This window comes from Ahaetulla prasina, chromosome 9, assembly GCF_028640845.1.
Source record: "Ahaetulla prasina isolate Xishuangbanna chromosome 9, ASM2864084v1, whole genome shotgun sequence".
In the NCBI taxonomy this organism is placed as follows: domain Eukaryota; kingdom Metazoa; phylum Chordata; class Lepidosauria; order Squamata; family Colubridae; genus Ahaetulla; species Ahaetulla prasina.
The window spans coordinates 19451627-19476990 of record NC_080547.1 but is presented as its reverse complement, the minus strand read 5'-3'; the positions used below and the strand labels follow the sequence as shown (position 1 = coordinate 19476990).

The following is a 25364-nucleotide window of genomic DNA, read 5'->3' as shown; positions in this document are numbered from 1 at the left end:
GAAAGCATTTGCACAGAACCCCATTCTGTACACGGGATTATGGCTGTACAGAGTGCCAGCCGGAGGGAGGGAGGGAGGGAGGGAGGGAGGGAGGAAGGGAGGAAGGAAGGAAGGAAGGAAGGGAGGAAGGAAGGAAGGAACAATCAGGAGGAAAGGAAAGGAACAGTTGGGAGGGAGGAAAGGAAGGAAGGAAAAATTGGGAGGGAGGGAGGGAGGAAAAAATGGGATGAAAGGAAGGAATGAACAATTGGGAGGAAAGGAAGGAACGAACAATTGGGATGAAAGGAAGGAAGGAAAAATTGGGAGGAAGGAAGGAACGAACAATTGGGAGGAGGGAGGGAGGGAGGAAGGAAGAATTGGGATGAAAGGAAGGAAGGAACAATTGGGAAGAAAGGAAGGAAGGAAAAATTGAGATGGATGAAAGGAAGGAAGGAAGGAAGGAAGAATTGGGAGGAAAGGAAGGAAGTAAATTGGGAGGGAGGGAGGAAGGAAGGAAAAATTAGGATGAAAGGAAGGAAAAACTGGGAGGAAGGAAGGAAAAATTGAGATGGAGGGAGGAAGGAAAAATTGGGATGAAAGGAAGGAACAATTGGGAGGAAAGGAAGGAAGGAAAAATTGGGAGGAAAGGAAGGAAGGAAAAATTGGGAGGAAGGGAGGGAGGGAGGGAAGAAGGAAGGAAGGAAGGAAGGAAGGAAGGAAGGAAGGAAGGAAAAATTGAGAGGAAGGATGGAAGGAACAATTGGGATGAAAGGAAGGAACGAACAATTGGGAGCAAAGGAAGGAAGGAACATTTGGGAGGGAGGGAGGAAGGAACAATTGGGAGGGAGGAAGGAGGAAAGAAAAAATTGGGAGGGAGGGAGGAAGGAAAAATTGGGATGAAAGGAAGGAAGGAAAAATTGGGAGGGAGGGAGGGTCTAAAAAGGTAAAAATGGAAGTGCATGAAATCAGCAATTGCCTTCCGAAGATAACGACCAGAGGAAACCATCCGAGATGGGATTGCTGTGAATGCAGTTTGCTTCCATTAAACTTATTTATATGTTACATATTTAATGCGTCCTTTTCCTTTGATTCTGTTGGTGATGTTCTAATGTACGCCACTTATAAGCCTTTAGGCTTCAGCAGTACACAAACCCCTTCAAGTAACGATAACAAGCAGGTAGGTAACAGTAAGCTTAAAAAAAAAAAAGTCCGTAAAAATGGTGAAGCAAACCTCAGACAAAATCACCCAGAATCATCCTCAGACTGTGGACCATATTTCGATATGTTCAGAAATATGAAGCAGGACCTGCTTGAGTGAGTTTGCAGAAGGACCGATAGGGAAAAGCTTTACTGCGCGATAAAACGTAGAAGAAAAAAAGGTTACAGAGATGCACGGATCCCACGAAGAGGCACCAAGAAAAGGGACTGCAGGGGGGGACAAGCCCTCCAAGCCCAAATTTTTCACCCTCTCTGGTAGAATCCAGAAGAGGATTTGCTAAGCCAGCGCAAGAGAGAGGGAGAGGGAAGACAAGGCGGCCTTCTCTGGCCACAGGAGCAGAAGCTGAGCCTAAAGCAGCACAGAGACAAAGGAGGAACTACTGCGGAACAGAACACCGGGATCTAGAAGACAAAGCTACACACACTCTTCCTTTGACCTTCTGGTCAAGGAGGAGAAGACAAGACAAGGACGACAGCTCGCTTCGAAGAGGACCAGGGGCGAGGCTGAACTTACTCATCTTTTTACACACAGCCATACAATATTCCTCTGACTCAAAATTGTTTCGGTTGCCTCCGCAGCCTCCGTATATAAAGCGAATGCACTTTTTCTTGTACATGTCGAAGTACCAACGAGGCATCACGGCCCGGCAGGGACCTGTCATCGCCTCCTGGGAGCAGACAGCTGTGTGGAGATGGTTAAAGCATCAGCTGGTGGCAAGCAAAGCTTTGCTAAGCTAGTTCAACATCAACGGTTGGCTTTAGGTCAATCTCGGGTGGACATTCCCCTGGAGCACTGAAGATCTCTTCCTTCTTTCCTTCCTGATGGGTTTCCACTTAGCTCTGGTTCTCACTCAACCTGACCTGCTTTTTAACTTCACAAAAACTTAGGGTAGAAGCGTAGCCATTCGGTTCCCACACAAAGCATTTTTATGCAGGAGGACATGCTTCCTGAAAATTTATCTCCCATTTATTCTCAAATAAAGAGCAAGTTGGGGGCCACTTCAATCATCTAACTTTCTGAAACCTACCGTATTTTTCAGAGTATAAGACGCACCTTTTTGCGCCCCACCCCCCAAAAAAGAGGGTGAAAATCTGGGTGTGTCTTATACTCCGAATGTAGCCCCGCCCAGCTTCTCAAACGGAGGTTTCAGAGGCTGAAAAAAGCATCAGAAACAGAGCTTCAGAAAAAAAGCCCCCAAATAGAGCTTCAGGAAAAAAAGCCCCAAACAGAGCTTCAGGAAAAAAAGCCCCCAAATAGAGCTTCAGAAACAAAGCCCCCAAATAGAGCTTCAGAAAAAAAAGCCCCAAACATAGCTTCAGGAAAAAAAGCCCCCAAAAAGAGCTTCAGAGGCTTTTTTTCTGAAGTTCTGTTTCGGAGGCTTTCCGAGGCAGAAAAAAGATTTTTCTGAAACACAGTTTCAGAGGCAGGAAAAAAAAGCAAAAAAAAAGCAAGGCACAGAGTTCACAACCAAGGAACCTGTTGCTATAATTCACTTCTGGGAACAGCTGATTGGGGGTATTCCGGGAGGCCGATCCACCTGCCAATCAGCTTTTTTCTTATTTTCCTCCCCAAAAACTAAGGTGCGTCTTATACTCTGAAAAATACAGTAGGTTTCTCATGCCCAAAAATTATTTACCACCTCTATCTGCCAGCAATGATTTCTTTAGGGGGGGGAAACCCATGCGGTTTGGGGGACCTGAATGCCACGATACCCAGAAACCAGAAGGACTATTTCAATCACCAGAACCAGTCACAATGTGTTAACTCAACTGCATTCAAAGGGCTTTAGGGAACATTTATTAAAACGGCTACTTAAGCCAGCAAAAGGCAGCTTTTTTTGTGTGTTGCAGGTTAAAGTCTAGTTAATGAATTGCTACGTTGAGCGAAGAATGCTTCAGTAGCACAATTTGAAATTCGGAAGGGACAAAGAGTAACCCATTAAAAGACAAGTCTACGCAGTGCAACAAATGCACCCTAATTGGCACCACAAATGGATAATAACTTCAGCTTCACTCAACAGCTGAAGCTACCCGCAGGTTTTTTGAGAATGGACAAACTCAACAAAAGGAGTTATCTCCGTAAAAGAACAGCCAAACGTGCAAGTTGCAGTTTAGCATGACTTTGTTCTTTGTAGACATGTTCTTTAACAAAAGCATCTGTTGAAAAGCAGCAGCATGGCATTCTATTGAATGGATTGCTTTGGGAAGCGCAACGGCTACCTGCTAGATTAGCTTTAAAAGTGTGTCATTGATTGGACCGGTTTGTTTCCTAGCGTTCCTTTCATGGAGAAAATGTGAGCAAGCTTCTCACTTTGATCGGGGCTATTATTCAGAGAACCAATTTGTTCACGTTCCTGCAAAAATGGGGCTGCACAAATATATATTTCGATGCAGCCCTAGGAAAGGGGGCTTGTGCTAAATTGATAATGAGTACTTTTGGGAATAGGAACTGTAAGTCAGCTGCCTCCAAAGCAGGAAAGAGTTACTGTACTTTTCCGAGTATAAGATGCACTTCCCACCACACCAGAGGGTGGAAATGTTGGTGTGATTTATATATGGAATACAGCCATTTTTGGCCTCCTGAAATCCCGTCCCGTGCGTCCCGTTTTCGCCAAAAATGGGCCCGTTTTTGGCCTCCCAAAACCCCGTGTCACGTTTTTGCCCTCCCTGGCTCCCAAGGGCACTCTGTAGGCCTCCCAAACCCTCTGTGCATCCCGTTTTTGCGAAAAACGGGCCCATTTTTTGCAAAAACAGGATGTGCAGAGGGTTTGGGAGGCCTGCAGAGTTTTCCTGGGGGCTGGGTAGGGCAAAACCGGACGCACGGAGGCCAAAAACTATTTATTTTTCTTGTTTTCCTTTTCGAAATCTCGGTGCGTGTTATACTCTGGTGCGTCTTATAGTCCGAAAAATACAGTATCTTCAATATTTTTAATCTGCTGACCTGCTTGAAAATTAAACATTCCATGAAGGAAAACTGGAAAGGCAATTTATGGATCGCAAGGATCCAGTGATAATTGTTGCGACAGACAGAAGCTGATTGAAGCTGTAATGGGACCGATTACCTTTCACATCGTTCATGATTTCCTTATCGGAGAACGTTCTTTCCTTGCTTGATGGGGAAGGAGGCTCTTCGTTGTAGTCTTTGTAGCTATCATAATAATAATCCTGGTCTACTACCACTTCTTCTTCGTTTTCTTCTTGTTCTTCCTCATCGTCGTCATTCAACTCCATGACTCCTACCGTGAAGTCATCTGCATCTGCTTCAGTGGGCAGTTCACTAGGAGACGCAGAAGGAGAATCCAATGTGAAGAGGCAACAATTTCCCCCCCAAATGCACTTTCAATGCACTGCGAAACAAGGATGGAGATCTTAAGTGCTATTATATTATTATTATAATATTATTATTATTATTATTATAAGTCTTAATTGCTATTGCGGTTGCTATTTGACCTATAGCAACCACAATAGCAATTAAGACTTAAAATAATAATAATAATAATAATAATAATAATAATAATAATAATAATAATAATAATAATAATAATAATATAGCACTTAAGACTTATATACTGCTTTGTAGTGCTGCGCGGTGGCTCAGGGGTTAGGATGTTGAGCTTGTCGATCGAAAGGTCGACAGCTCAGCGGTTTGAATCCCTAGTGCTGCCATGTAACGGGGTGAGCTCCAGTTACTTGTCCCAGCTTCTGCCAACCTAGCAGTTTCGAAAGTACGTAAAAATGCAAGTAGAAAAAATAGGGACCACCTTTGGTGGGAAGGTAACAGCGTTCCGTGCGACTTTGGCGTTGAGTCATGCCGGCCACATGACCACGGAGACGTCTTCGGACAGCGCTGATTCTTTGGCTTTGAAATGGAGATGAGCACCGCCCCCTAGAGTCGGCAACGACTAGCACATATGTGCGAGGGGAACCTTTACCTTTACTTTAGTGCTTCACAGCTCTCTCTAAGCGGTTTATAGAGTCAGCCTATGGCCCCCAACTATCTGGATCCTCATTTTACTGACCTTGGAAGGATGGAAGGCTGAGTCAACCTTGAGCAGGTGAGATCTGAACTGCCGAACTGCAGCTAGCAGTCAGCTGAAGTAGCCTGCAGTACTGCTCTCTAACCACTGCGCCACCTCAGTTCAAATGTTGACTCGATAACCACTATATTAGAGGTTAGAGTCAGTGACCTTTTAAAGCATGATGTCAAAGTGGAATTTTACAAGATGAATTGGAATCCTGTGCATATTTAGCAGCTACAAAGAGGTGGTATATTTCCGTTCAGTTTCTTTAACATGCTCGAAAGAAATACTAGGAAATACCAAAGAGGGAACACATTCTAAGAGCCTCTGTTTTTTTCCCCATAAAATGGACTGGATTGCGTATTTCCTGAACGGTGTATTTTGAAACAAGAAGATGGTCATGGTACTCCAGATACCATGCTCCTGATTTAGGAGAGTCCAGTTGCCTTATTCTAGGACAAGAGTCTATAACCTTAAACACTCAAAGAGCCATTTGGACCCGTTTCCCACAGAAAAGAAAATACCGGGAGCCACAAAACCCTTCCCATGCCTATTTCTTGAGCGGCCACAAAGCTAGCATGTGTAGTTGAATTAAACGTTCTGTTTTCTTCTGAAACTTTTCTTTTCTTGGATTTGTCCACTGTTGGCCTACCAGGGGTTGAAAAGCTCAATAAATCGCATGCCGGCAGGTATCGTATATTGATGCTTGTGACGCATATTTTGAGCGACAGGGAGCTGCAGCAGAGGGATGAAAGAGCCACATGCGGCTCCAGAGCTGTGAGTTGCTGACCCCTGCCTTAGATGGTTATTTCAGTTAAGATACATCTGTGGTCTTATTCCAGATGAATAACACACAGCAAATGAACACAAGGATAAAACTAGTGAACATTAGTTAAACATAAAACTAGTGAACACTAAGGAGAAATTTCCTGACAGAACAATTAATAAGTGGAACGACTTGCCTGCAGAAGTTGTGAATGCTCCAACACTGGAAATTTTTAAGAAAATGTTGGATAACCATCTGACTGAGATGGTGTAGGGTTTCCTGCTTGGGCAGGGGGTTGGACTAGAAGGCCTCCAAGGTCCCTTCCAACTCTGTTGTTATGTTATATTATATTATATTATATTATATTATATTATATTATATTATATTATATTATATTATATTATATTATATTATATTATATTATATTATATTATATTATATTAATTATATTATCATAATAGATATTCCTAGCACAGTATCTGTCTATATCTATAATATCTATTTCTTTCTATCTATCTATCTATCTATCTATCTATCTATCTATCTATCTATCATCTATTTACCTATCTGTGACACGTATTTTGAGTGACAGGGAGCCGCAGCCGAGGGGTGAAAGAGCCACAAGTGGCTCCAGAGCCGCAAATTGCTGACCCCTGTTCTAGGAGAAAAAAATGGCAAATGGACTGTGCTAATTTTTTTTCCCCTTAATTAAACTCAACCTCTCTTTTCTGCCCCACCCAGCATGGAAAAACCATGTTGATAAAATACAGGTATTTGATCCTGTTCGTTGCTACCTTTTGTTGCCATCGTTGTCGTCTTCCTCCTCCTCATCTTCCTCATCTTCCTCCTCCTCTTTAGAGAGCGCTTCATCTACAATTTTGGCCTGAGGGCAACAGACGTATTCTGTACCGTGGAACTGGTCTACACCACAAGGCAGCAACATCCCATAACTGTGCAAGATCATACCCTCGGTTAAGCAGGCCTAAAGGGAACAGTAAAGCCAAGTATGAGAACAATCTCCCCAGATTTCAATTCCCAGATGCTACACAGGAAGGTGAGGGGGGGAGGAAGATTTGACTAAAGAATGGAAATTAAGAGATGCTCAAGGAATAGGATTTAAATCCAAGGTTAAGACAGACCTACAGTAGAATAGTGGGTGGGTGGGTGGATGGATGGATGGATGGAAGATGAGAAGGAGAAGGAGGGAGGGAGGGAAAGGAGGGAGGCAAGGAAGATGAGAAGGAGAAGGAGGGAGGAAGGAGATGGGAATGAGAGGGAGGGAGGGAGGAGGAAGGAAGGAAGGAAGGAAGGAAGGAAGGAAGGAAGGAAGGAAGGAAGGAAGGAAGGAAGGAAGGAAGGAAGGAAGGAAGGAAGGAAGGAAGGAAGACGAGAATGAGAAGGAGGAAGGAAGGAAATAGAAATGAGAAGGAGGGAGGAGGAAGGAAGGAATGAGAAGGAGGAGGGAGAAAGGAAGAAAGGAAGGAAAGTGGGAATGAGAAGGAGGAGGAGGGAGGAGGAGGAGGAGGGAGGGAGGAGGAAGATGGGAATGAGAAGAAGGAGGAGGGAAGAAGGAGGAGGAAGGAAGGAATGAGAAAGAGGGATGGAGGGAGGAGATGGGAACAAGGAGGAGGGAGGCAAGGAAGGAAGATGGGAATGAGAAGGAGGGAGGCAAGGAAGGAAGGAAGATGGGAGGGAGGGAGGGAGGGAGGGAGGGACGGAGGGAGGGAGGGAGGGAGGGAGGGAGGAAGATATAGAGATGTGCACTAGCAGTTTTGGAAACACAGTTTTGGAAAGAAACTTAGAAATCTGCAAGAAGGAGGTTGGCATATAAACATTCCAAACTTGTTAGTTACTTCTTCCTTCCAAAAAGCATAGATAAAATTGCATCACCAGAGTTAGACTCCAGTTCGTCTTGCGACAAGAGAGACTTATGGGAAGAGAACCGGAATTGCTCTACAGCAAACATGACACTTAGCAGCTGAATAAGCAATTTCTGCTTATTAACGGGGCGAGAGGGGGCGATTTGAACCTGTGTTCACACTTCAAAAGGCTCCGTATTATTTTTAGCCGTCTTTCAGACCTGATGCTCAGTTTCTTTCCAAGGAAAGAAGACCACATTTCTAACTCCGAATTTCAAGCTTTGCCACCCACTGTATCTCCTGGGAAGAGAGGTCGGCGTGCTTGTGGTACCGAAACTTACCTCTTTTGCTACAGTGTGCCAATATTGGTGACTTTTGCACACGTCCATCCGCTCCCGGTGGAAAAAGCGGCATTTTTCAGGAACCAAAAGGACATCACTGACAAACTCGCCCACTGCAAAATAAATAAATACGAGAGAGCATCCCTAACAGGATTTCCGCCACAAATACTGACCTCACCTTTCGCTCTCCAGCTAAAGATACATTCTCAGCGAATGTACCCTTGTTATTTCTGAACACCCATCGGGATGTTAAAAGAAGGCAAAACTTTTGTCGTTTTATTTCTATAACTCAGCTGCATGTTTTAGCTGAGGTGCAACTTAAAACCCTCAGCTCTTTGACCAAACACAAAATGGCTACCTGAATATGCGCTTTAAAACGATGAATTTTAAGATAGTGAGGTATTTAGTTTTTCTATTAAAAAAAAACCAAAAACCCCAAACATTGCCATATTTAATATTTGAGGCTAGAATTTATTTTATTCAGAATATAATTTTATTTAGAAACTCAGTAATATACTTTCCGTAATGAGGTTTAAACGTTAAATAAAGATTCGATCCTTTTTTAAAATCTTTTTGGTAACATTCAGCAAAAATTCCCATTGCAGTCTTCCTGGGGATTTATGTATTTATATCGCACCTTTACTATTTTTAGAAATAACTCAAGGGGGCAAACATGCCAAACTCATCTTTCTTCCTCCTATTTTCCTATTTTCAGTTTTCAAAACATTTTCAGTTGGGCTTTTACAAATCTTTAAAGAAAATAAATAAATATTTTCAATTTCCAATCAGGCTTTGTAATCCAGGCCTTTAAATAGGATAAGCTGTCGAACGTAAACACAACAGTACCAACGTACATTCATTCAGTAAATTAGGGAAACTGGCCCTCGAGGAAGGAAGGAAGGAAGGAAGGAAGGAAGGAAGGAAGGAAGGAAGGAAGGAAGGAAGGAAGGAAGGAAGGAAGGAAGGAAGGAAGGAAGGAGACAGAAAGAGAGAGACAGAGAGAAAGAAAGAAAGAAAAAAGACAGATACAGAAACAGAAAGAAAGACAGATACAGAAATAGAACGAAAGAAAGACAGAGAGAGAGACAGAAAGAAAAAATAGAAAGAGAGGAAGGAAGGAAGGAAGGAAGGAAGGAAGGAAGGAAGGAAGGAAGGAAGGAAGGAAGGAAGGAAGGGAGGGAGGGAGGGACAGAGACAAAGCAAGGAAGAAAGGACAGAGAGACACAGAGAGAGAGAGAGAAAGAGAAAGAAAAAACAGACAGAAAGAGACAGAAAGAAAGAGACAAAGAAAGAGGGAAAGGAAGGAAGGAAGGAAGGAAGGAAGGAAGGAAGGAAGGAAGGAAGGAAGGAAGGAAGGAAGGAAGGAAGGAAGGAAGGAAGGAAGGAAGGAAGGAAAATGTTTATATGCGATCAGGCAAGATAGAAACCATTGCAATAAACGTTTCTCTTTGAAAAAGGCAAGCAATTGTTTCCCAAAAGAACAGTTAAAACAAATACCCAGTTTTTCTTCTATTCAGATACATGGAAAACCTTAGACCTGCAAACTATTCAGAAGCAACATTTTGTTCCTTGAATGCTGGGTTGCTAGGAGCATAAACCCAGCATTCAAACCGCCAAAAACCACAGCACGGCCGCTCTTCTTAGAGGTTGCCAATGCACCCAAGAACAGCATTTCTTCCGTTGGTGTTCCTTCTGCGTAATACATGGCCCACATGAGGTTTGTTTCCTACAGGAAATATATATCCTTGGAAAGGATAGAGAGCAAGTGCTCAGGTTGATAATCTCCTTTCTGTTATGCAGGTGGAGATGCCTAATCCAGTATTGGGGAATTACGTCTGCATGCATACACTCACACCCTCATAACCAGTGGTTGTATTCGGTTGGTTCTACCCGGTTCGAGCAAACCGGTAGCGGCGGCGGCGGGTGGCTCCGCCCACCTGCCAGGACATAATCAGGTCCCATTTACCCACGTTTTTGACACTCCGCGCATGTGCAGAAGGCCCTGCGCATACGCGGAGGTGGCGCGTGCAAACGAAGAGCGCTCACATTTGCGAACCGGTAGCAAAGATTAAGTGAATACCGCCCCTGACTCACCCAAGTTGCATAGGAAAGCTGAGGAGACAAATTGCACCACGGTTGTCCTTGACTTACGACTTTAAATGGAACCTGTCCACGCTGGTCGTAAGTCATGACTATCGTAATTTGGGTGGTCACATGACCAATCTGATTTTATTATCTTGTTGTTGTTGCAGCAGTCGTTAAGCAAATGCGGTGGTCATAAAACAGCTGCCAAGATCATTAAACCACAAGTACTGTGGAAAACCATCAATAAATATGTCAGGTTTTAATAAAGCTGTCAAAAATGGGGATAATCCTTTTCTCAGAAAAAGTTAACTTTGACATACTGGACATAAAAAGCTTTAACATTTAAAAAAAACTTCTCGTCCTATTTATTACTTTTTCATGGATAAGAATGCAACACACCACACAATTTTATGCTTTCCTGGTTTATCTCTGTGACAGGCAATATTCAGCTACACAGAGTTAACCAAAAACCTGTCCCACTGTAGTTAATGCCAGCTGCCAATGCTAGCACAAATTAAACCCATTTGATGTAGTACTGATGATGTACTTACATAGTTACAAAACTCCGCAGAAACACCATTAGAAAGATCAATATGCACTAATCATGCGGGTACAATGGTTATATATACAAATGTTGGCAATAAAAATAAGTACCGTATATACTCGAGTATAAGCCGAGTTTTTCAGCACATTTTTTGTGCTGAAAAACGTCCCCTCGGCTTATACTCGGGTCTATACGGCTTATACTCGAGTTTTTTTGTTTTTTTTAAGCCCCTCGGCTTATACTCGAGTATATACGGCTTATACTCGAGTTTTTTTTTCGTTTTTTTTTCACATTTTACCGGACTGAAGCCCTGCCGGTGCAGTGAGAGGGCGGGGCGGGGGAGCCGCCAGCCTTCTCAGCTGAGGGAGGGAGGGTTTCCCCAACCGGTAGGTGCCTCATTTCCCACCCTCGGCTTATACTCGAGTCCCCAGTTTACCCCAGTTTTTGGGGTAAAATTGGGGACCTCGGCTTATACTCGGATCGGCTTATATTCGAGTATATACGGTAATAAGAATAAGAATGGTAAATCAAGCAGGTACACCTCGTTGTTTTCAGGAGCTACTCTGTATTAATTGGTTTGGAACGACATTTTTTTCCTTAAATATATATTGCATTTATGTTGTGGTTTAATTCTTGTTAAAGGGATACGGTGGCTCAGGGGCTAAGACACTGAGCTTGTCGATCGAAAGGTCGGCAGCTCAGCGGTTCGAATCCCTAGTGCTGCCGTGTAACAGGGTAAGCTCCCGTTCCTTGTCCCAGCTTCTGCCAACCTAGCAGTTTCGAAAGCACGTAAAAATGCAAATAGAAAAAATAGGGACCACCTTGGTGGGAAGGTAACAGTGTCCCGTGCGCCTTTGGCATTGAGTCATGCCGGCCACATGACCACGGAGACGTCTTCGGACAGCGCTGGCTCTTCAGCTTTGAAACGGAGATGAGCACCGCCCCCTAGAGTTGGCAACGACTAGCATGTATGTGCGAGGGGAACCTTTACCTTTACCTTAATTCTTGTTAGCCAGCCTGTGCCATACTAGTGAGATGGGCGGCCATAAAAGATTGATATAAATAAATAAAAACTTACCAAGACATTTGAAGGGTACCACAATATAGGTATGGCCCTTGCACTGTTTCTTCCCCTTCTTACACCAATTTTTAATGTTGACTGGCTCATTAGCTTCAACCACATTGGTGATCTGGAGGTCCGGATAGATCTAAGTTTAAAATTAAAATGGGAAATGAAATAAAGCTAGGCAATAAATGAAGAATGGAGCCGTTCCTGCAAGAAGAAAAGAAGCAGTAAAAGGAAGAGCCTTAATAAAGCTCGAGGATAATTGCCCAGTCATTTCATCTCATTACTGCTGGATGCAGGAGGCGGAGTTAAAAAAGGAATCAGCCTAGAATTCCTATGCAGTCACAAGCAGGCTAGATCCAGGCTTGAATTCCATTATCTAACTCCAAGCAAGTGTTAACTGTTATTTTGAGAAATTCCTATGCATATGCTGTTAAGTAATTCCTCCTCTTCTTAGGCCCCTGATAGCAAACCTATAGAACCTCTCGGGCATGGGTGAAATGTAAAATTTGTTACTACCTGTTCTGTGGGCGTGGCTTGGTGGGGGGTGGGTAATGTGACTGGGTGGGCGTGGCTAACTTCTTTTTTTTTTTTACTTTTAAAAGCATTTTTTCTACCACCCCTTTGGCTGAAGAGCTTGTAGAAAAAAATGCTTTTTAAAGGTTCTGACGATCCCAGCTGAGCTACGTGATCGTCAGAGGCTTTTTCTTTTTACTTTTAAAAGCATTTTTTTCTTCGGTCGAAAAAAATGCTTTTAAGTTAAAAAAACAACAACACTGTGATGATCGCACGTCTCAGCTGTGCGGGAGGGGGAGGGATTTTTGCTATCAGTTCTCCAAACCACCCGCCGCCATTGCTACCAGATCGGGCAATCCAGTCCGAACTGGGAGCATTTCACCCCTGCTCTCAGGGCACACGAGCCAACACCTGTTGCTCTTCTGGTTCTGGCGCATGTGCATACACGAAGACCAGCTGGCTGGCATACTCTGCTCTTCCGGTTTCCAGCATGCACGTGCACGGCTGGCACTTGGTGCCGAAAAGTTTCGCCGACTGTCCTAGGCTATTTAGTTCAGTAGGCTGTTTCCCCGAAAATATGACCTACTCCAAAAGTAAGTCCTAGCTTGATATTTACATATGCACCCAATATAAGCCCTATCCCCCACCCCAAATAAGCCCTAATTAAGACCCCACCCGCGGGTGCATGGGTAAAAATTAAGCTAGGGTGGGGATGGGAGGATTGGAGTTCCCCTACTACTTCTTACCTTGGTACAGTTGCAGCCAGGCTTCGCACAACTCGGCCCATTTCTTCTGAAGCTGGCAAGGCTTTCCTGAAGGCCTCTGTAGCCAATAACAGAGCTCTGGATCGATCTGGATCTCTGTTATCGGCTACAGAGGCCTTCAAGAAAGCCTTGCCGGCCAAAGAAGTTCCTGAAGGCCTCGGACAATGAAAAGAAGGCCGGGGGCGACGCACACAAGTGGGGTGAGACAGTGGACGACATCCCCCCCTGAAAATAAGACCTGGTGTCTTTTTTTTAATGGCAAAAAAAAATATAAGACAGGGTCTTATTTTCGGGAAAACACAGTAGTAATAAATCAATTTAATTGGACCTTCGTATGTGGACCGGGTTTTGCGCCTGACATTACCAGAACAGTATATTGTTGGGCTTGGCCTGGCCATGCCTGGAGAAGAGCCCAGTCAAACACAGGGAGAAAAACACCATCATTATCTGCCGGTCCTTTTTAAGCTCTTAAAAGTTATAAGACACAGTCGTAAACAACTGTGGCTTTTTGTTTGTTTGTTCTGCTTGTTGAGGAACTACCTCTAAGTAGCCTCCAAAGCTAGGGGACCTAAGATCCCAACAAATGTCCTGCCAAATGCTTCCAAAGAGCTATAAATAAAGCCACCAACGCTTTTGAACTAAATGGGGAAATCACTAGCCAAGGGGGACACAGATGCAAGATCCAGACAGTTCAAATGGGGATAAAGATTTATTGCAAGCTTAAACTCTCTACAAGAATCCTCTTCCTCTTTTAACGACCCCATAATCCCTTGCGGAATGGAATCTGGGCAACTGAATGGAGCGGAGCGTTTACTGGCCGGATGCCCTTCCTGTTTGCCAATGCAGAGGTTTTGTTTTTTTCCAGCAGATATATTCTCAGTATGCCCAGAGTATGAAATATCTGCCTCTACCTAGGATCGAACTCTCAGCCTCCTGATCATGAGGCAAGAGCTCCACCTGTAGGCCACTGCACTACTCTCTACAAGAATCTGAACTATTAATGGTCCAGCAGACAAAGAGTCAATGGAATTCATGGTGGGCTGGACTTAGATCCCTTGTGGGCGCAAAGGGACTCATGACTTATGACACATTTGACCCCTCCCTCTGGCTCAGCCTGGTCTTATCTCCTATATAACCAGAACAACTAGACACAAGAACAGTTTTTTCCCGAAGGCCATCACTCTGCTAAACAAATAATCCCCTCAACACTGTCAAACTATTTACTAAATCTACACTACTATTAATCTTCTCATCGCTCCCATCACCCATCTCCTTCCACCTATGACTGTAACTTTGTTGCTTTTATCCTTAAGATTTATACAGATATTGTTTCCTGATTGCTTATTTTTAGCCTATGATTATCATTAAGTGTTGTATCATTAAGTGTTAAATTTGTACCCTATGACTATTATTAAGAGTTGTAAGTATTGTACCTTGATGAAGGTATCTTTTATGTACACTGAGAGCATATGCACTAAGACAGATTCCTTGTGTGTCCAATCACACTTGGCCAATAAAAAATCTATTCTATTCTATTCTATTCTATTCTATTCTATTCTATTCTATTCTATTCTATTCTATTCTATTCTATTCTATTCTATTCTATTCTATTCTATTCCTATTTCTATTCTATATGCTTTCATATGCTTGGGAATTAAGTCCATGTCACCAAAAGGGTTTTCAAGTGGCCCTTTCGGAATCACAGGGCAAAAAAGTCCAAATAGTAGGAGTTGAGTCAGAAGCTTCTTGGCTGAAACCAGTTGCAGAAGCACAGTCGTTTACCTCTTGGCAGTACTGCAGAATCTCTTCCTTCCTTCCAAAGCAGCTTTTTGTCCCGGAAGGATCGGTCTCCCACTTCCCAGTCTGGATATTCACGTGCATGTTCAGCTTTCCACAAAACATGGCGATCTGAGGCTCGGCCACAGCAAACCCGATGCCACCGTTGGCTGCCAGGGCCTGAAACAGGAGAAGAAACGTTTCCTTCGCGAGCGACCCAACTTTGCCTTGGATGCCTAAACAGAGCGGGCCATTGTAAAGCCAGTTCAAATCCCGCTCCCGAAACCAAGGAAAGGATTTCACATTTCATAGCCAACCTCTTGCGATTCGACAGGGTGAGCTCTATGATTTATTCCACCTTTAACAATGAAGGTTAATGCCCTCATCTTTGGCGCTTTCACACCACAATCAGATTTAGATCTGGGTACAGTACAGACCAGAGGTGGGTTTCAGCAGGTTCTGACCAGATTTGGAGAACCGGTAGCGGAAATTTTGAGTAATTCGGAGAACCAGTAGTAAAAATTCTGACTGGCCCCGCCCCCATCTAGTCTCTGCCTCCCGAGTCCCAGCTGATCAGGAGGAAATGGGGATTTTGCAGTAACCTTTCCGTCACGCCCGCCAAGCCACGCCCACCAAGCCACACCACACCCACCAAGCCACGCCCAAAGAACCGGTAGTAAAAAAAATTGAAACCCACCACTGGTATAGACTGCTAAATTCTTGCTCTGAACGATTCAGCCATCGGGCTACTGTAAGCACTACGCATGCAATCAAAACTGAGCATCCAGCATATTTATTTATTCCAAAGATCTATTTGACAGATTTATGCACTGCTCCCTCCCTTAATGGCTCCCTGCAGATTACAATACAGCTGAAGCTTCCATAAAAATCAGCGTTTAAAAAACGACAACTATAAAACAAGACACGAAAAAACCACAAAATTCAGTACAGTCGAACAGTAGCATTAAAAGGTTGGGGATGGGGAGGGGAATAAATACGTTTTTGAACCCGTTCTAAAATGGTAATGAGAGGCTGGGTTCGTCTCTAAAGGACAACAGTTTTATTTCATAGTATAGGTTCTGAAACAGAAAGCCGAAACTAATCGCTAATATCAAATGGACCTGAACTTGGGGCCGGAAAGACGTGCCCCACAAATCTGGACCCACATTAAAAAATATCAGTCTTGTCAAGTGCCACTAAGCTTCTATATCTATATCTATATCTGTATCTGTATATGTATATGTATAGGCATATGTATATGTATATGTATATGTATATGTATATATACTTAGGGGTGGGCTTCAAAAATTTTAGCAAGGGGTTCTCTGTCCGGTAGCTGGAGGGGGCGTACGTGGCTGTGTGTGCGTGGCCTAATTGGCCCCTTGCACTGGGGGGGAGGGTGTTTTTGTCCTCCCCAGGCTCCGGAGGCTTTCTTTGAGCCTCCGGGAGGGCAAAAACGGCCTCCCCAAGCTCCAGAGGCCCTTCCCAAACTTCGGTAAGCATGTTTTTCGCCCTTCTCCAAGCCTCCACACACGCCCTGCACTTACCTGCATACAAAACAGGCCACGTGGGGACTCCTAAGAGGGGCGGGGTAGGCGGGCCCAGCCAGGAATGGGATTTGGGGGTTCTCCAAACTGCACGGAATCGTAGCTAGAGGTTCTCCCGAACCCCTGCGAACCCCCAGCAGCCCAGCCCTGGTACTTATACATGTAAATGTATATAGTGGGTGTCTGTTACAGATATGTGGATAATTTAGTACTTTCTGAGCTTGGTTGTTTTCTTACCAGGCGAGAGAGTGGCAGGATCAAAATCACCCAACTGGCTTTCATGGCTAAGGTAGGGCTTGAACTCATGGCCTCCTGCTTTCTAGCCTAATGCTAGACCCGGGGTGTCAAACTCAAGGCCCAAAGGCTGGATCCTACCAGAGGTGGGGTCCATATGCATGTAGGGACATGTAAGTCAACTATCAATCTCAGTTTAGATAATGACTCTAAAAGCTTCAGTGTGTGTTGTTGTTGTTTTTTAAAAAATTGCTTTGTACTCTCAGAGCTAAATCTTCTCAGGCTGCCTACGAATTTTCTTAAATTAGAAGAAATCTGCTTTTAACCCACACCACCAAGAATATCCTTGAATTAACATTTCAAGAAAAACAGTCCCAGATTGCCTTGGAGGAAAAGAAGGAAGTGAAGAAACCTCAAAGGTACAGAGAAATGTTTTTTCTTCTACTTTGCATGATGCTGAGGAGTGTATTAGGGGAACTGCTTAAGCAATTTCCCATTTTAATCCATAAACTTTAGCTTTTAGGCTTAGGAAGAAATCCACCCAGTGGAAAAATTATCAGGCATGGGAGATACAGCCAGGGGCTCTCTGCCCGGTTACTGGGTGGGCGTGGCCATGGCCTAGTCGGCCTCCTGCACTACGGGTGTTTTTGCCCTCCCCGGGCTCTGGAGGTTTTTTTCGAGCCTCCCGGAGGGCAAAAAACGGACTCCCCAGGCTCCGGAGGCCCTCCAGAGGCTGGAAACAAACCCGTTTCAGGCCTTCCTGAACTTACAGTAGGCCCGTTTTTCGCCCTCCCCGAGCCTCCACGCACGCCCTGCACTTACGTGCATCCAAAACGGGCCATGTGGGGACTCCTGGGAGGGGAGGGGTGGGTGGGGCCAGCCAGGAGTGGGGTTTGGGGGTTCTCCGAACTGCGCAGAATCTTAGCTAGAGGTTCTCCCGAACCACTGCGAACCCTCAGCAGCCCACCTCTGGATACAGCAGCAGAACAATGGCCATTACACAGGAACTATGCCATAGACTTATTATTGCCTTTCCTAGCTGATTTGAGTTCTGCAGCTTCCATTTGTCTTTTGCAATGACCGTGCAAAGAAACCTCAGAAAAGATGGCTGACAATTCATGCTGTCCCTGGACCCAGGCAAACCTCTATCAACGCACCCTTTTCACTATTCTTGACTGGAAGCGCCCCATTTTAATGCCTGAAAAGCCTCAAGTCTAGAAGGTGTCTCCTCTGTTGCCTTAAGGATTATGGAGTAAAAAGGAATCCAATTCCCCCAAAAGGATAAAGGAAGACTGTTCTTCTGGGCCTCAGCTTCTCCATTACAATTCTCCAATTTAGTTTTGAAAAGAAATCAGCTAAAAACAGAACGGCAAAAAACAGACCTTTCTGATTCCTGCCTTCAAAGCCGATTAAGCTGGATCTTTCCCTATGTTGGTCTACTGCTGTAGGGGCCTAGAATCAGCTGGAATAATCCAGCCACCAAAAGAGCACAAGCACCTACAGTCTTAACAGCATGTTAGCAAATGTTTTAGAAAGAGTGGGTGGAACAGCATTCGGTGCCAACAGAAACAGGAGACAGGGTGTGTGCAGAATGTTAACCTTGATACTCGTATGCTGCATTGTGCAAAAATAGTCCCGGACTTTGAATTATAGCATGCAAAGTGTTTATAATATTCTATTCCAAAGGATCGTTTCCCCCCCCCCCATTTAGAATGCTACTTCTCTCTGAAGGTGCTACCTACATGGTAAAATAAAAAAACAGGAAGCGAAGGAGTCGGTCGGCTTATTTGCTGTTCCCCCAAAATATATTCTGAACCAGCGTAGTAAGCCTTGTTCAAACACACGAAGATGCTGCATGTTTAAACATTAGAGTTGTAGTGTTTATTTTTGGCCCTCTCTTCAGCTCATCTCCACAGAAACCAAAGGAAAGGTACCATTCTTCCTCAGATTGTTCAAAGGGTTCGCATCTCACTGGAGACATGTTGCCATAGCGACATTTTTAGAGGTTTATTCACAAGCGAATCAGCCAACTTAGTCACTCATCCTCAAGATGTTTTAATTACCTAAAGAGAACAAACAACGCCCCCCCCCACAAAAAAAAGAAAAATGAAAAGAGCTGTTGAGTGAAGAAGCATCCATAATGAAAGGTATATGTGCAACCAATGCCCAAGTTGTACATAGATGGCGTTGTTTAATTTATTGTTATCCCACCTGTGTTTGAACATAAGAAATGCATTGGAAGTATTGCCTTCATAAAACATACAATTAAATTTCTCACGATTTATGAGCTAAAATCTCAGGGTTATATTTCTGATGATTTTATTTTCAACATTTCCCTTTCGAGGGATTGGTTTTACAGCTGGCCATTGATTTTTGGTGCTTGGACAACGTTTTCGACGATTTACTGGTTCTGGAAACACGTTATTTCCATTAAGCTTCAGCAAGATTCTTGTTACTACTGTTACTAAACCAACTGCCATGAAGAAGTAGCCCGTTGCAAATGAATTATTGTGGACCTTTCTTGGACCCAAAGAAATGAAGTTATTATTTTGCCAGAGCACATATTTACTTTTTGGGCAGAATTAAATGAAGATGATTAGGGGACTGGAAGCTAAAACGTATGAAGAACAGTTGCAGGAACAGGGTGTGTCTACTTTAATGAAATGAAGGACTAAGGGTGTCATGGCAGCAGGTTTCCAATATCTGACGGGCTGCCACAAAGAAGAGGGTGAGAATTCTCTTCTCTATTCTCCAAAGCACCAGACGGAAAGATAAGAAGCAATGGAAGGAAACTAATCGAGGAGAAAAACAACCTAGAAATAAGGAGAAATTTCCTTGACAGTTAGAATAATTAATCACAGGAATGGCTTGCCTTCAGAAGTTGTGGGTGCTCTAACACTGGAGGTTTTTAAGAAGAGATTGGACAGCTATTTGTCTGGCATGGTATAAAGCCGCGATGGCGAAGGTGGAGCCATATCTGCGGGCACGCGAGCCGCTGCCCTAGCTCAGCTGCAGCGCGCATGTGCGTGCCAGCCAGCTGATTTTCAGCTGGTGCCGCCCATGCCGCCCCTCCCCTCCCAGGAGTGTCCATATGGCCTGTTTTGGGTGCCAGTTAAGTACAGGGCTTGCGCGGAGGCTCTGGAGGGCCTCCGGAGGGAGAGGCTGTGTCAGCCTCCACTCCAATCCTCACATATTTTTTGTACAATTTATATTCAGTAGTTAGAATGTAATGGGTTCTTTCTGTAATGTAAAATAGTTTAAGGATGTAAGATGTATCACTGCCCTATACAGGGTAAGGGAAGAGGGCCCTTTAAGAGTATCTTCTGACATAACAGAAGGGGAGGGGTAACTAACGGTTGAATGTTAAGAGCGCCCTGGCTTTTTCAACAGAGACTGCATTCCTGAGATGATTAACAGCTAGAGACCTGCGGAAGAAGATTACCACGGGGCCGAGAAGGAGCTGGCATTGGACCGGACCAGACCAGCCTGACCTCCTGAGGAGAGGAGGGACAAATGGGGGGATATGGAATGTTAGCCATATTTTGTCTCAGATCCAGCTTTATACTGCTGCAGTCATGATGTATCTAGTAAAAGTACTTTTCTTTATTTGCAAATGAAGTTAAGGTGTATTCTTTCCTAAATATAATCAGAGGCAGCCTGACAGGCTGTTTTCACCCTCCCCAGGCTCCAGGAAAGCTTCTGGAAGTCAGAAATGGGCCATTTCCGGCCTCCGGGGGGTGGGGGAGCCTGTTTTTGCCCTTCCCAGGCTCCAGGAAAGTCTCTGGAGCCTGGGGAGGGAGAAAAACGGTCCTACCCGAAGTCTGGAAATGGGCTGTTTCCGGCCTCCTGAGGCTTCAGGTAGGCTTGCTAGGCCCAAAACTGGGCGCGGGGGTGGGTGGGTCGTGCGTGCATGCACCGGGAGGCAGGGAGGGGCAGGGAGGCATTGAATTATGTGTGTGGGCGCGCATGCGCGGGACACACACACACCCGCACTCCCCCTACTTTTGGCAAAAAGGTTAGCCATCAGCGGTATAAGATCTCCTGCTTGAACAGGGGATTAAACTACAAGATCTCCAAGATCCCTTCCAACTTTGTTATTCTGTAATATTCTGAAAAGATCTGAAAAGCAGACTGAACACCCCCAATTATAAGATTTTCCTAATGGAAAAATCTTCATTCCGTCTTTCTACATAATTACGTTAGGAATTCCTTCTGTCCCAAAGGGTTTCTCTCTTGGAGAAAGGATTTTTAGACCTGCATATTAGGAAAAACTATCTAATTATCTAGAAGAACTGGCTATTTCTTTTCTACAACCAAGTCTACTTCCTTTTAGCTAGATATGTTAAGTACATTTCATATAATAATTGGTTCTGCCCTTAGAGAGAAAAAATATAATTCATATGTTCTTTCTTTACCATTCTTGCCGGACTGTAAAATCTAGATTATTTATCACACTCTGAAAAATGAAGGATGTGCAACCTATTTGACAGTGATACTAAAAATGATGGAATCTGCTGTTAATTTTTGGTGGCAGCTATAAAGAGATAATAGAGTAATTTCCAATGGAATAGGATACTAGGGCTGTTCCGTGAGATAAGGAAATTAATAGATACCTACATCACAATGCCATTTATAGTGGAAGCACGCAAAATTGAGAACTGTCAGTTCAAAAGCAGGGGTTGAGGTATTCAACCATGGAGTAACTGTCAATTACATTTTGTTCATTTTTGTCTTACAAATATTCTTACAGTTTTAGCCTGTCCGTTGTATTTGTAGATGTATGTTTCACCTATTTTTATATGGCTCTCGACCATAACCAGTAAAGCTAAATGTGAATTTTAAAGCTTTTTTTTTTCTATGCTGTCATCATGATTGTGTTTTGATTTTAATTCCCTTCAACAGCTAGACAGGGATTGGGTTAAACCAAACCCTATCCAGGTAGACCTCGATTTACAACTCCGGACGGGAGCAGAAACTCCATTGCTAAGCCATGCAGTTAAGTGAGACGTTACCAATTTTATTAACTTTTTTGGCCACTGTTAAAGTGGATCATCCTGGTTATGAACCAAATCTGGCTTTCCCTCAACTTTGCTCGTTGGAAACCAGCTGGGAAGATTGTAAACGGTAATCACATGGCCCCATGGGATCACATGGGATGGTGCAATTATCATAAATACATATTAACAGGTGAAGGGTTAATACCACTTTATAATGCCTTGGTAGGGCCACACTTGGAATACTGCACCCAGTTTTGGTCACCATGATATAAAAAAGATGTCAAGACTCTAGAAAGAGTGCAGAGAAGAGCAACAAAGATGATTAGGGGACTGGAGGCTAAAACATATAAAGAATGGTTGCTGGAACTGGGTATCTCTAGTTTGATGAAAAGGACTAGGGGTGACATGATAGCAGTCTTCCAATATCTCAGGGGCTGCCACAAAGAAGAGGGAGTCAAGCTATTCTCCAAAGCACTTGAAGGCAGGACAAGAAGCAATGGGTGGAAACTAATCAAGGAGAGAAGCAACTTAGAACTAAGGAGAAATTTCATGACAGTGAGAACAATTAATCAGTAGAACAACTTGCCTATGCTCCAACACTTTTCCAACAGGAGTTGGATGCAAGTTCATCCAGAAATTGCCAAAAAAAAAAGGGGGGGGGAGTCAAAGCAAACGCTCAATTTGACATCTTGTAATTGGTTAAACATCAGAATTATTTTGAGAAAAATGTACTTGTGTCACTATTTATTTATATTATTTATGGTGGCAAAGAGCCGGAGGGCCTTGTTCCAGTGGGACTGCATCATGGCCTGGACTGGCTGAGCATCTCAGCCCGCTGAGCCTCCAGGCGCCTGTACCTGGTTTTGCACTCCTGCAGGTCTTGCCTCTGCTTGAAAAGCCTATGTTCATAGTCCTCAGTGAGGTGCTTCTATTGAGCCTCCTTCTCGGTCAGATCCAATTTGAACTGAGCTGTTTTGCCAATTCTTTCTCGTGGTGGCTGCTTAGCTCACTGCTTTCTGTTGGGGCCCTAAGGAGCCCAGGTGGGGAGGCGAGGAGTGGCTGGGAGGGGAGGGGCGAGTAGAGGCTGGCGAGGCACCCTTCAATGTGAGTGACACCGAGTTGGCCATGCCCACCCAGTCACATGACCACCTAGCCACACCCACCCAGCCAGTCATAAAGGCAGATCATATTAGTGGCTCACGGGATTTAAAATTATAAATTTAGCGGTCCCTGAGGTCCGAAAGGTTGGTGACCCCTGCTTTCCAGCCCTCTCTAAGCAGTTCACAGAGTCAGCATATTGCCCGCAACAATCTGAGTCCTCATTTTACCCACCTCAGAAGGATGGAAGGCTGAGTCAACCTTGAGCCTGGTGAGATTTGAACTGCCAAATTGAGGCAGCCGGCAGTCAGCAGAAGTAGCCTGCAGTACTGCACTCTAACCACTGCGCCACCATGGCTCATAGACCTAAAACTGTACAACCTAACTGAAAAGGGATTCTGAAATACGAAGGGGGTTACCTACACTCATTAACGGGGACATGAAAGGAACCCCCAATTGGGTGTCATCTTTCAAGCAAGAAGCATTTAAGTGTTTCCAACACAAAAGCAGCAGCAACCTACAGCTAAAATACTATTAAGAGAAATATCGGCTAATCAACTCTAGAGGGCGCTGCATTCCCACACAGGGGTGCCAACACAGACAAGGTCCTATATCTGATAGCAAGTCAGTGACTGTACCTCACTTAAAGGAGGCATCTGAGGAAGCGTTCTCAGCATAGACTCAGGGCCCAAATCAGCAGCAGTAAAGGCACGGAGGCTCCAAAGAGGAAAGGCCATAAAATATTAAAACCTGCACTTTGAGTGCCTATAAACAGACAAAGCCAAGATGAGAACAGATTTCCATTTATCAGTTTATACCAAGCATTTACTGATAGCTCAGAGAAAAAAAACTCATTTTAGCCATTCTTGTCCAATTAATCATGTTAACACATTATTTTATGAATCAGAAAACAAACTGAGCCCAACCTGAGTTAGACTTTGTATTAAGAAACGCCCCTGAACTATTAAATTGTACTGAAGGTCTTTTAGAGAATAAGTCATGAATTTTAACTCAGTTGGGTTCAATCCAAGACTCTTCTAAGAACCAAACAACCTTCAGATCTCATTTAAATATATCCCTGTAGCCTCAATTTATTTTAATAAGCTGAAGCTCCAGCAATGACTTTATTATATTGATATAATTCAGGCTTTTTGGCAGTCCCAGATATATTTCTCCATTAGATTCTCTGACCCCATCCCTTACATTAACTTCACTCCTCCTTTCCCTTTCTGGCCACCTGTGGGAATGTCCTTGGTTCCTAAGAGAAAATATTTTGCTTTGGCTACAAAACCCCAGCTACTTCTATTCCCCTGTCCCTATCCCTTAGCTCCAGTGTGGCAACACTGAGGCTTCAAAATGGCTTCAGCCAGGCCAGCTTCAGGGTTGATACTAACTCTGCTCACTGCCAGGAGCTCGATCCTGACCGGCTCAAAGTTGACTCAACCTACTATTATCCTTCCGAGATCAATAAAATGAGGACCCAAACTGTTGGAAGGCAAGATGCTGACTCTATCAACTGCTTTGGGAGGGCTGCAAAGCACTATGAAGTGGTATATAAGTCTAAGTGCTATTGCTGTTGTGTCATTCATGGGACATTTTTAAAAAATAGATTTATGGCTTCAGTTCACCTGCCAAATCCTTCTAAAGCAACCCCTTTTAGTAAGAAGTATGAACATTTGGGGGATACGGTGACTCAGTGGCTAAGACGCTGAGCTTGTCGATCAAAAGGTCGGCAGTTCAGCGGTTCAAATCCCTAGTGCCGTGTAACGGGGTGAGCTCCCGTTACTTGTCTCAGCTTCTGCCAACCTAGCAGTTTGAAAGCACGTAAAAAATGCAAGTAGAAAAATAGGGACCACCTTTGGTGGGAAGGTAACAGCGTTCCGTGCGCCTTTGGCCTTTAGTCATGCCGATCACATGACCACGGAGACGTCTTCGGACAGCGCTGGCTCTTTGGCTTTGAAAGGGAGATGAGCTCCGCCCCCTAGGTCAGGAATGACTAGCACTTATGTGTGAGGGGACTCTTTACCTTTGCAAACATTTTAAAATCTTGCTTGGAAATTCCCAATAAACAAAGAAGTTTCACTTGCACTTTTAACAGTTCCCTAATATTTTTTTAAGAGGCGCTGGGTGTTGGTTTCCTAGTTATTTTTCCTGTTTTTTTTTAAAAAAAATTATTTAACAGATAGCTCCCCTAAACTCCGGAAGGCTGATTAATGCCTGACACAGCAAGCAATGGATCTGCAGATGAACAGTTCATCCAAGTTTTATTGCTTTTTGTTTTGTTTTGTTTTTAAAAAGTCCCACATTACTGAAAATTACAATATGATGCATGGGGCAGGCATCCAAGAAAGGAAGAATTATTATTAGCAGTCAGATCTGGAAAAGATAGATAACACCGGGCCAGTATTTGCTTCTGAATTTAAATGGCAAACCTCAGATGAGTCATCTCGAGCTTGCTTTAAATCCCTTGCCCTTGATTTCTAGAGTAAGACTAACGCTATCGGTTCATTTATGATCAATCTTAGGAAGCCTGAAGACAGCGGGATCTGGCAAAT

General features: G+C 43.9%; 1 protein-coding gene across 4 annotated transcripts in view; it reads right to left on the bottom strand.

Moving 5' to 3' along the window:
• The window catches only part of APLP2 (amyloid beta precursor like protein 2), a 71745-nt gene that overhangs the window by 24218 nt on the left and 22163 nt on the right, over positions 1–25364 (bottom strand). For 2 of the 4 annotated variants that reach the window (XM_058194259.1, XM_058194260.1), the window contains exons 2-7: positions 14940–15113; positions 11890–12019; positions 8183–8295; positions 6777–6964; positions 4260–4474; positions 1712–1879 (exon numbers count right to left, since the gene is read on the bottom strand). In XM_058194259.1, the coding sequence (XP_058050242.1) occupies positions 1712–1879; positions 4260–4474; positions 6777–6964; positions 8183–8295; positions 11890–12019; positions 14940–15113 (988 nt within the window). The remainder of the gene's footprint in view (positions 1–1711; positions 1880–4259; positions 4475–6776; positions 6965–8182; positions 8296–11889; positions 12020–14939; positions 15114–25364) is intronic. The other 2 variants (XM_058194261.1, XM_058194262.1) reach the window with 1 other exon arrangement.